Source organism: Sminthopsis crassicaudata, chromosome 1 (genome assembly GCF_048593235.1).
Source record: "Sminthopsis crassicaudata isolate SCR6 chromosome 1, ASM4859323v1, whole genome shotgun sequence".
Classification (NCBI taxonomy): Eukaryota; Metazoa; Chordata; class Mammalia; order Dasyuromorphia; family Dasyuridae; genus Sminthopsis; species Sminthopsis crassicaudata.
The window spans coordinates 180,713,207-180,728,763 of record NC_133617.1 but is presented as its reverse complement, the minus strand read 5'-3'; the positions used below and the strand labels follow the sequence as shown (position 1 = coordinate 180,728,763).

The window sequence follows — 15,557 nt, the reverse complement described above, 5'->3', positions numbered from 1 at the left end:
GCAGTGTGCAGGCCTGTGAGGGGGAGAGGTCAGGAAGGGGAGCAGAACACAAAATTAGAGGGAAGCAGGATCAGCGAATAATTAGAGAGCACGGGAGAAGCGCTGGGTCTGCACCCCAGGACTAGGTGGAGATCCTGCCCCGCCTCCCTGCCAGCCGGGCCATTCCCCTCTGGATCGGCCGGCCGGTCTTCCCCTCAACCTGTGACGTCGGTCTGGCTCGTGGAGTGCATCACGGATGACTGCTCTGTCCATTAGTCCCACTCAGCTTTTATCTCCCAGAAAAACCTTTTTTCACACATCTTCTCTGTTGAGAACACTATTTATGCAGGGCTTGAAAGCTTGCCCACCGCTTTGCTTCCCACAGTAACTGAGAGGCAGGCGCTTTGTCAGCTTCCCTCACCCGTGAGGACACAGGCAGAGAGCGCACATTACCGTGCACGCAACTAGTGTCCGAGGCTCTGCCTCCTAAAGCCAAACATTGCTTATGTCTTTTTATTTTCTTTCTCCCTAAAGGTAAAGAGAGTGTACGGTAAACGAGGGGACCCGTTTTACGAAGCACAAGAAAACCACAACCTAATTGGCGTTGCTAACGTCTTCCTGGAATGCCTTTTCTATGATGTGAAACTTCAGTACGCAGTGCCCATCATCAGCCAGCAGGGGGAGGTAAAGGCAAAGCAGCTGGGCTTAGCTGCATTTAAACCTTGGGACGAGCTTTCAAAGCCTTGGCCACGTGGTTTTTAACCGGGTTGCGTCATACCATATTATTCTTGAAATAAAACCAAAAACTTGAATGAATAGCTTGAACCGTGAAGTTATGGTTCCTGGACCACGAAAAGTTATTTCAATTATCTCAATTATTTTAGTTTTCTTTCTTTTTCTCACAATTTGCAGGACTAAAATAGTATTTTTTTTTAAATTAAAGCTTTTTATTTTCAAAACATGAATGGATAATTTTCCATAATTAACCCTTGCAAAACATTGTGTTTCAGTTCCCCCCCACCTCCTCCCCTAGACGGCAAGTAATCCAATATATGTTAAACTTGGTAAAAATATATGTTAAATCCAGTATATGCATACATATTTGTGAACCCCACTCACTTCCCACAGTCCCCTCTCTGGAGTACATGGGTCTCTTCATCACAAGATCATTGGAACTGGCATCAGTCATCTCATTGTTAAAAAGAGCCATGTTCTATAAAATAGTTTTTAAAAAACATTTAGAAAGTTATATTTTATTTTCTTGATCTTCAATTTTTTTTCACCTGAGCAGGGTCTTTTAAAACTTGAGTGACCTTCAAGAACTCTTTCAGAATATCTTTTTCCAAGCCCACGTCTTTATCTCAAAATTTTGATTCCTTTTTCTCCTTTCCTCTACTTCCCTCCAAGCCCAAAGGATGCTTCAACAGGTGGCAACAATAGACACATGGGAAAGATCACCGAATTTGAACTTCTGAATATTTAAAGAAGCCAATTTAAATCTCTCCACTCTTTCCCGTTTTTTTCTTCCTAATTCAGCTCATTTGTCCAATTTAATTATAAATTTCAACCATTCTTAGTGTGCTGAAATTCAAACTACTTCTATTTTACACCTTTCATTAGTTTCATTCTTTTCATTAATAACTTAAGTAACATTTGTATTTTCTGTGTTTTCAAGTAAACAGAACCAAATTTTAGCATTCAAAGTGTTGTCCTTTGACTCCCCAGACCTTGATACCCTATCATCTGACCAAAGTAGAAATGGTCAGCAAATTAAAATACAGTGTAGTAGGTGTGCAGTAGTTCTGTACTTACCCCTGCCTCCCTGGATATCTATCATCACAGACAGCCAGTACCTTTAAGAGAGAACTAATGAACTCTGAGCGCAAATTGAAGCATGATTTTTTTCCTCTTTTATTTTTCTTATTCCTTTCCTTCCCCCCCCCACATGTGGAAATGTGGTTTGCATGATTTCATATATGTAATGTGTATCATGTTTCTTGCTTTCTCATTAAGTGGGGAAGAAGAAAGAGAGAGAGAAAAAATTGGAACTGAAAAAAGTTTTAAATAAAACAAAATAATTTCCAAAAAAGGAAAAAAAAAAAGTAGACTCCTATAATGAATGGAGACAATACCTGCTTCACCTAGCTGCTTTTTAAATTTTCTCTCTAATTAATTTTTCTCAGTTGCCATTCCCTCCACATTATTCCTTACAGAGCTGGTGGAAGAATCATCTGAGATGATATATATATATATATATATATATATATATATATATATATATATATATATATATATATATATATATATATATATACTCTTTGCAAACTTTAAAGCACTATGTAAATGCTATTATTAGACTTTTTCTTTATTGTTGAATATTATTCATTAAGCCTACCAATGTCCCTGGTACCCATCCTGAAAATGGTACCTGAATACTATACAAAGCAGATAGAACTGGTGTAGTAGTCCCTGCCCTTGAAGAATAGTCTTGAGCCAGTCACTGTTCACTCCAAGGTTGAAGCAGTGCAGACACTTCTGGTTGTACTCTTCTTAGCTTCTAGACATTTAATGTCTTTTTTGTCCCAGGTTGCAGGACGCCTACATGTTGAAGTGATGCGTGTCACAGGAGTTGTTCCAGAGCGTGTGATTGAAGGCGATGACTCCTCAGAGAACTCCAGTGAAAGTGGGAGCCTTGAAGTCATGGACAGCAATGGTGAAATCATTCATCGAGTCAAAAAGTTGACATGCCGGGTGAGATGAGTGGTGGGGTGGATGGTCTTATGTGTGTGATTAATTTTTAAAATGCAATATTTACTAATCTAGCAAGAACTTTTTCACTTGAGACAGTTAAAGATGAATTGAGAATGGATATAAAATCTAAGTGTGTAGGTCTTTCTAAAATTGGTTTGCTTTACTTAAAAAAATTTGTATTTTGCCTTGAAGAATATAATTTTAAAAGTTGCATACACTTTTTCCCGGAAAAGATTGCAGCCATACTAGAAACTAGTTAGGAGACTTTTTTCCATGTGCATGATATTTTTTAAAGTATGTGTGTTTTCAGGTTGAGAATGACGGCATAGATATTATTATAGAAGTCATGAGTGAAGATTTGTCAAAGACTTGACAAAGATAGTGTCAAAAGAGTAAAATGGCTGATTAATTTTATTAGCCAGTCAGTTAGATTGCTATGCACCTACTCTGTGCCAGAGACTACACTAAGCAGTATACAAAACTGGTATGTTGCCACTCATTATGGAAGCCATTCTAAGCTCTGGGGACATAAAGACAAAAACAAACAAACAAAAAAAAAAAAAACAGTCCCTGTCTTCATGGAGCTCATAATTGAATGGGAGACGTAACCTCTGTGTACTAATAAGTAATATGCTGGGTAAATTAAATATAATGAACAGAGGGAAGGGACTAATGATCAGAAAAAGCTTCTTATAGAAAGCAGCACTTTAATAGAGACCTGGGAAGCTAGGAAGCAGAGATGAGGAAGGCAAGAGTTCTGAGCATGGAAATGTATTTCATGATTTACATTTATATTTGAGAATATTGAAAGAAGAATAATTTTCAGATAGATATTTTTCTTATTGAAGTTGCTTTACCTTTTTTTTATTTCCTCAGGTTAAAATTAAAGAAGCAACTGGGCTACCCCTAAATCTCTCAAATTTTGTCTTCTGTCAATACACATTCTGGGACCAGTGTGGATCAACAGTAGCAGCTCCAGTGGTTGATCCAGATGTGCCCTCACCTCAGTCTAAGGAACCTCAGTTTACAGTAACTTTTTCTCATTGTGAGGTATCAATTTCATAATTTTAATTTAACGTTTATTAAATGATTACTACATAGAGAATAGTCTGCTAAATAATAGGGTAGATAAAAAGATAAATAATAATAGCCAATATTCATTTAGCACTTTAAATTTTACTGTGTGCTTTATATACATTATTTCATTATTTCATTATTCTCAGTTTACAGATGAGGATACCAACTGAAGCTTGGAGAGATTAAATGCATTTTCCAGGGTCAAACTCTTATTATTTATCTTAGGTAGAATTCAAACAGAGGTGCTTCTGTCTCTGCATTATCATACCTTTGATAAACTAAGACATAATTCCTATCTTCAAGGAGTCTGTAGGATACATAAACAATTACCTCTAATAAAAATACGTAATTACATAAATGACAGAGGAACAAGTTTTATGAGAGTGTCTTGAGGAAGGAAAGATATTTATGAGAGAAGAATTCCTGGAGGAAGTAAAATTTGAATTGAGTTGTAAAACATGAGTGGACAGAGATAGGGAAAGGACGTGTCAGACATTGAGAATAATGTGAATGGAAGCACTGAAAAAAGAATGGGAGAGCCATGAATGGGTGGTCAACGACTAGGCCAATTTAGAATACATGGAAGATAGTTGTAGGAAATAAGGCTGTTATCAGTGCTTTTTATTACTAAGCTAAGAAATTTAAACTGTACATAGTAGGCAGTAGGTAAACTTTAAAGGGATTATTTTGGGACAATTTATATATGTAAGGATGGTAAATCTGATAGATGGGAAGGGTAGACAGGAATTTTAAAGGAGATAGGAAGACTTGTTAAGAGCTATTGCAGTTATTGTATTGATAATCAACTTAGCAATTCTGATCAATACAGTGATCTACAACAGTTCTAAAGGACTCATGATGAGAAATGATAGGCACCTTCAGAAAGAAAATTGATGAATTCTGAGTACAGATTGAAGCATAATTTTTTCCTCCATTTTTTATATTCCTTTTCCCTCATGATATAACTAACATGGAAATGTAGTTTGCATGATTTTATATGTGCAATGGGTATTATATTTTTTGCTTTCTCCATGGATGGAGGAGGGAGGGGAAGAAAAATCAGAACTGAAAATAAATATTTTTTAAGTAAAATAAAATATTTTCCACAAAGAGAGGTTATTGGTATAGTTGAGATATGCCATATAGTAATGGGAAAGGAAAGAAAGCAACAGATGCAGGAATTATTTCATCTTGTGGACTTTGTAGTTAATTATCATCTGTGGAAAACATTCGTACATTTAAAGACTTAATCTTTCCAGGCTTCTTCGATACATAAAGCTCAATTTCTTTACTATTAATCAGTTAAAGGACAAAAAACCAAGTCATTTACTATTTCCTTGGTTTCTCCTTTTTTTTTTTTTTTTTTTTTCCCTTGAAGCAATTGGGGTTAAGTGACTTGCCCAGGGTCACACAGCTAGGAAGTATTATGTGTGAGGTCACATTTGAACTCAGGTCCTCCTAACTTCAGGGCTTGTATTCTATCCACTGCGCCACCTAGCTTCCCTATTCCTCTTTTTTAAAATAAGGAAATGAATTAAATTATTTCAATGATCTCTTCTAGACTTACCCTTTTTCCCAGGCTCCATGCCTGAATCTGGAGTTTCTACAGCCCAGCTTCTTAAACTGTGGGTCACTTCCCATATGTAGCCTTGTAATTGATTGTATGGGTCACAAAATTATGATTTATCTTCAGTAAATGTTTGATTTGTACACCTATGTTATAGACCTGTATAACCAGAATTACATAAAAATTTCTCAGGCAAAATTTCTTACTTGTGAGTAAAAAAAAGTTTAAGAAACTCTGTTCTATTCATGGAGTGACACTTTAAATTTAAATTCAACATGTTCAGAACTTTATCTTTCCCCATGAAACTGCTCAATGTCTAAGTCCCATTACTGCCACTGTTACCTTTATTCATCTAGCATCTTAAGTTCAAAAACATGATGTTCTCTTTGATTTCTATCACATCAGATCATTAGAAAGTCCAGAAAATTTGACCCTGTATCTGCTGAGTATCAGACCAGAGAAAATAAGCTATAATTTCAACATGAAATAAAAATCCATGGGAGGGAACAAGAGAGTCAGGTTTATTTTCTAATAAAAACTTTTTAACTCATGAATTTTTAGAAATAAAATGAAACATGAATAGGTGAATATAGCCAGTACTCTGCTATCAATTAAAATTGGTAGTGCCTAATAGCCAATGAATATTGTACTGTAATAATTCAAGAAAGTATAATATATCAAGATCATATCTGAGCAAGAAAGTAATCTATGTTCTTTTAAATATCTTGAAAAGGGAATTCTCTAGCTTCCTTTTTGAACCTGTTTCTTTTCTTCATGAAGTCCTTCCAAGTAGCTAATCTATATCTTTACTCTTGAAAGTAATTCTTCCTTTAGTTTTTTCTGTCTCTACATATCTCCACTTTTTGTATGTGTCCTGACTGGGAGCCAAGAGACCTGGGGTGCTCTTCCCAAGCTTTACCAGAGATTTGCTGTGTGACCACACTTAGCTCACACATTAGACCTTGCCATTATCTATAAGTGTTCCCCTTTCCTTATTAGAAATCTAACTTACCATAATTTACTGTCATTACATATCTTCCTATGCTTCACACCTTCTAAACCTATTCTAAGACCACCATTCTCTGTTCTTCGGTACTTTTTCAGGCCTCCTGCTCAATTTCGGTTTCCTTCCTCTCCAACTGTTAGCCATTTCAACTTTGTATTGTCCTCTGTTTTTGAATCCCTATAGCTACTCTGCTCTTGCTACACCTTGATGGTTGAGGTTCAGTAGTTGCTGAAAATACCTGGAGGAAGTCTCACAACCTTGCTGACTGTATACATTAGAAATTCATGCAATCTAACCTCAACTATACTCTGCTTGCATCAAGGAAGTCTTTTTATTTTTCTCAATTTGATTCCTAATTTCATTGTTCAGAGGAATCACTCCAAACTTTCTCTTCCATACTCAAGCTTCCCATATCAATTCCATCCCCTTTTCTTCTCATCTGAGGACATTGACCTGCTCTTTATTAAGAAAACTGAAGCCATTCAACGTGAATTCTTCCTTTTTCCATTCCATTCTTCTCAAATTCCTTCAATGATTTCTCACCACTCTCTGCCTTTTGCTCTGTCTCACAAAGAAATAACCCTTCTTGCCAAGGAAAGCACCCTTGTCTACAGTACATTTAATCTTCTCTCCTTCTGTGTTCTCCAGCTGACTGTAATCTCAACCATTCTCTTTCTCAAAACTTCAGCCTTTCCTTATCAGCTAGTTATTTCCCTACTGGCTTCACTCATGTCCAAGTCTCCACCATCCTTTTAAATTAAAAAAAACTTTATAAGATGTTACCATCCCCTAAAGCCAATCATTCTATATTTCTTTTGCCTTTCTCATGAAACTCCTTGAAAAAGCTTCCTCTACTTCTCCTCCTCTCCTTCACTCTTCAACCATTTATAATCTCATGACTGACCAAAAACTCCTGTCTCTTAAGTGACTAATGGTCTTTTAATTTCTACATCTGTTGATAGTCTCTCAATGCTAATCCTTCTCAACTACATTTGACACTATTGACCACTGTCTTCTTCTATATATTCTTTCCTTTCCGAATTTCTGTGATCCTTCTCTCTCCTGGTTGTTATCCTATCTGCCTGATTACTTCTCAGTCTTAATGTGGTTTCTGTCATACTGCCCAAGATCTCTTTCCTCTTCACTGTGATTTCTCTTCTCTTCTCTTCTTTCTATCTCCCTTCCCCCCCATCTCACCCCTTCCTTCTCTCCCTTTCTCCCTCCCTTTCCCTCCTTCAGCTTCTATGGGTTTAATTTTCTCCTTTGTGCAAATGTTTCCCAGATTTGTATTTCCAACTCGAGTCTCTTTTCTGAGCTTCGCTTGCATATCACCAATTACCTATTTAATATTTCAGGATATTCTGAAGACATCTTAAAATCAACATGTCCAAAACAGAATCCATTATCATTCCACTAACATCCTCCAGTCTTCTCAACTTCTCCATTTATGTTGAAGATATCACTATCCTTCTATATATCTCAGCTATGCAACCTTTGCTACTCAGAGATAATTGATTACTTTATGAAAATACTTTTAAGGAAGTGAATAATGAGATGAAATCTGAATTTGTTTAGAACATAAATGATAGACTTGGTATTGGCATTTACATCAACAACCCTAATATTATTATTCTCTTACTGAAGAAGAAAGATACAAACTTTTATCAACTTCGGTTTGAAAAATTTAGTACAAATCCCTCTCCTCGTCAACTCTTTCCATTCACACAGCTACCACCAGAGTGTAGGCCCACATTTCTCACTTGGATTATTTAACTTATTTCAGAAGCCTTTTGGTTGGTTTGGTTGGACAAGGCTTTGGTTATCTCAAGTCTCCAGTCCATCCTACACCATGCTGCCAAAGCAATTTTCCATATGTTATAATCTATCAGGTTCATTCTTCTTTTATTTCTTTTCAAAATAGATGCAAAGGTAGTTTTCAACATTTATCCTTGCAAAATCTTGTGTTCCAAATTCTTTTCCCTTCTTTCCCCACACCCCCTCTCCTAGACTACAAATAATCCAATATGTTAAACATGTACAATTCTTTTATACATATTTTCACATTTATCATGCTGCACAATAAAAATTAAATCAAAAAGGAAAAAAATGAGAAAAAAAAAAAACATAAATCAAACAACAACAAAAAAGGTGAAAATGCTATGTTGTGATCCAAATGAATTTCAGTCCCAACAGTCTTCTTTCTGGATGCAGGTGGCTCTCTCCATCACAAGTCCAGTGCAATTGACTTGAATCACAAAAGCTATGTCCATCCAGGGTCACTCTCTAAGTCAATAAATGCTCATAGCCTCCTATTGCCTCTGAGATCACACACACACATACACACACACACACACACACACACACACACACACACACACACTCTTCTTTATTTGGATTTTAAAGCCCTTTACCATCCTGCTCTGCAATTGCTATTTTTAGCCTCACTGGACATTGCTTTCCCTCTCATACTTTGTGATCCAGCCTAATTGTTCTCTGTATTCTGTTAAATTAGCACTCATTCTCTCTCCTGGCTCTGGACCTTTTACTCTGGCCTTGATCCATTCCTGGAGTTCTCAGGCACAATCTTCTGCATAAAGCCTTTCTTGAACCTTCAAAAACTATTGTTCTCTTTTTTAATGCTCCTTGTATCTATTTGAAATTTGTTAATTTAATATTTATGCTATTTACATTTATTTTTGGGTTTTGTCAACATTCGATTTTATGCTCCTTGTGAATATTATTTATTTCTTTTTTCTTCTACTTGTATACCCTTCACCTAGCATGTTGCCTGACACACAATAGATCTTTAACAAATACTTGTTGATTCACTGATTGGTTAACTGACCTCAGACCATTTTATCTATCCTTTTGGCACTTTAGCTTCCCTATTGGTAAAATGGGAAAGGATTAGGCTAGACTATCATTTTATTTACTTTATTAAAAAATTATTAATGTCTTTTGGTTTTAGATTATTATCTTTTAAAGCTCATACATTTAGAGGTGGAAGATATCTTAGAAATTACTGAGTCCAATCTCTTCTTTATCCCTTTTGGGAAAGTCAGACCCAGGGAAGTTATTTCACTTACCTAGAGTTACATTGACAGTAGTGGAGCAGAGATTTGAATAGAAGTCCTCTTACTTTAAATCCTATGTGCTTTCTACTATCCCATGCTGTCTACTTTTTTTTTTTTTCTTAACTAAAATGTCCCCCATCCATCAATCCATCCCTTATAACAAAGAATAAAAAAACACAAGGAAGGGGGAAAAGATGAGCATTTCAGCAAAAGCAACCAATACATCAACTGAGCCTTATATTATTTATATATGCCAACCTATAAAATAGGAGGGACAATTTCAAGGTAAGAACCCAAATCTTTAAGCAGCTAAGATTATAAAGAAGTGTCATAGAAATTATTCTTCATTCTTCGGCCCTGTTGATTCCTTTCCTCCATGTTTTAGGACTATGTTGTGAATGTCACAGAAGAATTCTTGGAGTTTATTTCAGATGGAGCTCTTGCAATTGAAGTGTGGGGTCACAGATGTAGTGGGAATGGAAGTTCCATCTGGGAAGTTGATTCTCTTCATGCTAAAACAAGAACACTCCAGGACAGGTTTGTAATTGGAAGGCAAGCCAAGGCTTGGGAGGGGGACTCATAGTTTTATGGGTGACTTGTTATGTTGGTAAGCACAGAGCCTAGCTCCAGTGCTTATGAGTGCTACAAGCACTGTTGGCTGATATGTTGTCCTTGTAGGTGGAATGAAGTTACTCGAAGAATAGAAATGTGGATTTCTATACTTGAACTCAATGAGATGGGTGAATATGCTGCAGTGGAACTTCATCAGGCAAAAGATGTGAATACAGGGGGTGTCTTTCAACTAAGACAGGTATTGTACCTAGATTTTCTCCATCCCTGTATTTCTCCATGTATTTCCCTGACTTTCTTCACAGTTTCAAACACCTGCATTTCTCTGTGTCTCTTTCTCTCTTCTCCTCCCTTTCCTTTTTCCCCTTTACTCTTTCTCCCATCCCTTATCATTCCTTTTCTGCTTACCACCACCACCCATTTCTTATTCTGTGCAGGGTCATTCCCGCAGAGTTCAGGTAACAGTGAAGCCTGTTCAGCACTCTGGTACATTGCCACTTATGGTGGAAGCCATTCTCTCTGTCTCTATTGGCTGTGTAACTGCAAGATCTACCAAACTCCAAAGAGGATTGGATAGCTATCAGGTAAGGAAGCAGGGTTTGAAACGGAATTTTTAAAGGGTTAGTTGAAAGTAAAAGGTGCTGATTAGAGAACTGTGATAAGGCTAATTTTGGAATAACATCTACCTTCATAAGTTTGAAAACTCAAAATTCAGATTTGTTTATAGTCTCAATTTTTAATTTTTAGATCTTTGCTGGGAACTATAATATAATGGTTACATATTCTATAATACATCTCTTATTGTGAGTGGTTCTTTTAAAAATGGCTTAGGTCATAATTGAATATTAAAATTTACCACCCCATTCTAATATCTATCTATCCATCTCCTAAAGTTTTTTTGTTTTTGTTTTTGTTGTTGTTTTGTTTTGTTTTGTTTTTTCACTTTTTGGCCTAATTTGCCAGCTATATGCAACTGTGGCAAAAACACCAAGAGATGAAGTCAAGGTCTTTTTTTGACTAGTAAGTCTGAGTGTGGTAAGGCATATTTTCAAAATAAAGAAAAAACCCTAGGAAGCAATAGTCAGTTTAGGATTCATAAATAATGGCTTCTTTTTTTCTTACTACTTAAAACATTCCATACAAAAAGGTTTGATTCTGTTGTTCAATCATTTTTCAGTTATGTCTGACTCTCTGTGACTCCCATTTGGGCTTTTCTTGGCAAAGACACTGATTTCCTTCTCCAGCTCATTTTACAGACAAACAGGGTTAAGTGCCTTGCCCAGGCTCACACAACTAGTAAGTGTCTGAGGCCAGATTTGAACTCATAAAGATGAACTAGCTGTCAAGAATAAGGTAGAATATTAATTAGTGGTAGCTGACAAGCTTGAAAGAGGTGATGGACTTCACCAGACACGACTTACTACTACAGAATGACTTCTGCTACTAGATAATGGCTCCAATACAAATGACTGAGTATGAAATTCTCCAATTTGGATTCACATACATCTTCTCAACCCAAGGAGCCTTAGATAAAAGAAAACCATCTTTCTTTCTGTCCTCTGGCTCTCCAAGAAGTTTGGGCATAAGCCCAGCCACTTCTGTTTGTCCTCTGACTCAGCCAACCTCAAAGTTGCATAAGCAGTCAAACAAAAGCATTTCTGCAGACCAAATAAAAGTAAGTTAGAAATCTGGCTCGGAGTTAAGGCTTCTTGAATGGGGAGTACTATTAAGTATCGTGCTCCTGTCAGCCCGTTCTTCCCTATCCTTTGACTGAACTTTCACTCCGGTTTGAAATTCAATGGAATAATAACTAAAATACTGGAAGTTGTCTCCCACTCAAGCATAAAATAAGTTCCCTGTTCACCCTTGAGTTTACAACAGCTCATCCTTTACCTATGAGATTAAGAATGGGGTTTTCAAAGTTTTGTCAATCTAATTCTGCCACTGAATTGTTAATTATCCTTTAACCTCAGACAAACAAGTGAACCAAAAAGTCTCAACAAATAATTGAACCAAAAAGACCTAGGAGTGCAACTAACTTAAATTCCTCTTAGGGGATGTTAGGAGAACTTAATAGTTTTTCTCTCCAGTGGTCTTTCAACTGTTTTTTCTTTTGTTTTTGTTCTTAAGAAAAGACATGTAGTATAGTAAAGTAGAAAGAGTGCTGAATTTAGAATTAGAAGATCTGAATTCAAATCCTGCCTTTTAGCAATTACAATGTATGTTACTTTGGGCAAAGCACTTAACCTCTCCTTATCTATATAATGAGAAGGTTGGGCTGATGGTCTATAAAATCCATAAGATTCCTTCTAAATCTAGAATCCTATTAAAAACCAATCCATTATATGCCTGTTTTGCAATTATAGATAATAGTGACTTTCAGTCTTTAGAAGCAATTCTGTAGATTAAACAAATGATCATAAAGATACAAGTGATTCTTATGTAATATGAAATAATTCATTTAAGAGAGACCACTATATCCAGAATTGTAATTGCATCTAATAACAGTAAAATTCATCCAGCTCATAGCCCAGAAGCTCTTATGTAACAAATCTGATAAATATTTATTGAGCATATGAATGAACTAAGTTAAAATAATGGTATTTTTAAAAATGATTTTTTAAAATTGAAAGTAGACTACTCTTAGATTAGAGCAATATTTAAATTCCACCTCCCCCCAATTAAAAAAGATTAAAAAAAAAGAAACATGATAAAAACTGGTGTATGTTCATGTAGAAGTGGTATCAATATGTCTAAAATTAGCCTTATGCTTAGTTATAAAATGTAGTCACCTTTTAACTCATTGTAAATGGTGGAGAATAGGAGATAGGTAGTTATGCATATCAGTGACACAGACTTGGGATTCATTGTGGGATTAGATTTTCTTTATATGGTCTTAAATACATGCAAGGAATAGTCCTAAAAAACCATTCTACACTTCTAGGAAAGAGGGAAGTCTGAAGACAGGCTATGTTCTCAGTCATTTATATCATTAATTCAAACATTCTAGACTGATAATATGGTGTATTTCTTTAAATAATGGAAATTGGCAACCACATGTCTCAGATGTATTTAATAATATAATTTAATTTTGTTATGGACATAGTTTTGGACTTGGAATATTTATCTGCACAGCTGAAACTAAAAAATTCTGAATGTTAAAGCAAATTGAGACTTTTATAAACTTATCTTGTTTTCTACTCCTAATTTGTGATCACTTTCTGGTATACCACTATAGTGATCATGTTGTTTATTCTAACAAAGCCAAAAAGCTTTCAATTAAAGAATGATTCTTAAAATGTTGGCTAGTCACTTAATTGTTATGTTGAAACGTTATGTCAAGTATCTGGAACATGTATTATTTTCTCATCAACATTAATGTTCATTAACATGGGAAACAGACAACTCCATCAATCCACAATGATGATGTGTGCTTTTATTTGAATGATATAACTGTGTGTCTTGCATTTGTAAGATGCTTTATACATTTTACTATCAGACAATAAGTTTGTATTGAAGTCCTTGCGGAACCAATAGTATACTAAGCCCTAGCACACAGGATTTATCCCTTTCAGTAACCAGGACAGTTTAATGTCTACGTCTTTTATCACCTTAAATTCCATGAATAATTGTATAAAAATGATCAAATTCATTTAATGCAATGTTTCATCACTGTGATGATATACATAGATCTGTAAATATGCATATATGAGTTGAAGATTCCCCTTCCATGAATGCTGTTTGAGAAAAATGCATGTCCTTTGTGTTTATTTTCTCCTACCAGAGAGATGATGAGGATGGTGATGATATGGATAGTTATCAGGTATTGCTGCTGCTGTTAATCCTGTGGCATGGGGCACAGCTAATGCTAACTGCCAAAATTGAAAAATAGAGGGGTAGGGAGGAGGAGGAACATCAAAAGGAAGGAAGGGCAACAATTCTTCTGTGGTGGTGATTATGCTTTAATCAAGGGATATGATGGTATTATATAGATCTCTCTATCCATATATTATAATCAGACAGTATTTTTTATATTTCAATAATTAACTCATGAGGATTTTCTAAATAAAAATCAAAATATTCAATGGTGGGGGGAACCCTAATAAACACAATAAAAACCTAATTCCTAACTTAAAACTACTTTTATATTTTCTGACACCAAATTTTTTCAGAGAAAAAGTGTGGCACATGGTAATATGATATAGTGGAAAACATTTTTCATTTTGAGTCAATGGATCTGGAATCAAGTCCTAAGTCTTCTACTTATTCCCTAAGTATCCTTAGACAATTCATCTAATATTTCTCTGGCAAATATTTTTCTCATTTGTTAGATGAGGGATTAGATTCTGAAGTCCAGTATAAAGTTCTAGTTCTAAATCTGTTTTCCAAGGGAGAAAGAAGACTGGATTTGTAGTCAGAGGTCCTGAGCTAGAATTGTATCTCTTCCATTAGTAGCTAAGTGACTGAACAGTCACTTTATATCACTTTGGGCTTCAGTTTCCTTGGGCATAAAGTGAAGGCTTTAGACCAGATGGTTTCTTTTTAGGGACCCTCTCAAGATCTGTCCCAAGTTTGGAAACTGAAAATATTTTTAGGTGAGACTTTGTAGCTGAGTAAGAAAACCAAAGACTTGTTTGTGGGTTGGGATTTGGGGGGGTTCTTTTTGTTTTGGTTTTTTATCATTTTAATGACCCTTTATATTTAGAAATAGGCTAAAATTCCTAAGATGTTGGCATTTCTAATATAAAAATACAGGTCAGGAGAGAATAGGAAATACATTTTTGCAGGAACAATTTTTGTGAAATTTTATCCTACTCATGATCTTGATATTATGTGTAGCTTGATGTTAAGTATAGGATGATAGGAGTCAGAGAGGCAAACTAAAATAAAGGTTTCTGGGTTGGTTCCCAGCCTATCATAAACTGTTTGACTTCTTTGTGTCTCTCTGACCATAAAGCTTAAGCCTCCACATGACTTATGTTCTTGTAGTCCAAAATTCTGTTTAAGACAATAAGACCTAACCCTGGAAAAGCTCAGTCCAAGGAAGCAGTTGTTAGGGTTTTGAAGAGTTTTTTGTCAGTTTTCATTTCCCCCCAAACCTTACAGTTTATATAATAGCAACAACAACAAAAGTTTAGAAAAAACAGCAACCTCCCCTTCAATTTTCACACCTGCTCAGTGCCATTTACTAACTTCCTGCGGGCTGTTTGTGTGCTTCCTGCCACTTCATATCACAGTGAAGAGTCAGCCAGACATTCCTGTGATTTCCTAAAGCATGACTGACTGCATGTTGGGTTTTTGCATGGAAATTTTTTTGTTTGTCCTCTTGATGATTATTGAAAATAAAAATCTTTTCAGCAAGTTTGAAGGGTTCCCTGCTGACCTATTCCTTATGTTCCAGAGATCACATGGCCATTGAACTATGAAAATATCTGTCTTTTTTTTGTTTTATGTGCTACTCCATCTAATTTGGGTCTTTTTTTCATTGGATTCTTCTGCTAAGAATCTAAAATCCTTCAGATGTACAGCTGTA

The 15,557-nt window shown here is 35.7% G+C and overlaps 1 protein-coding gene across 1 annotated transcript in view; it reads left to right on the top strand.

Moving 5' to 3' along the window:
* Nucleotides 1-15,557, top strand: part of KIF13A (kinesin family member 13A) — a 242,422-nt gene that overhangs the window by 193,757 nt on the left and 33,108 nt on the right. The window contains 7 exon segments of the mRNA XM_074272374.1: nucleotides 514-663; nucleotides 2,566-2,730; nucleotides 3,607-3,780; nucleotides 9,840-9,991; nucleotides 10,133-10,265; nucleotides 10,462-10,608; nucleotides 13,809-13,847. Of these exon segments, the coding sequence (XP_074128475.1) occupies nucleotides 514-663; nucleotides 2,566-2,730; nucleotides 3,607-3,780; nucleotides 9,840-9,991; nucleotides 10,133-10,265; nucleotides 10,462-10,608; nucleotides 13,809-13,847 (960 nt within the window).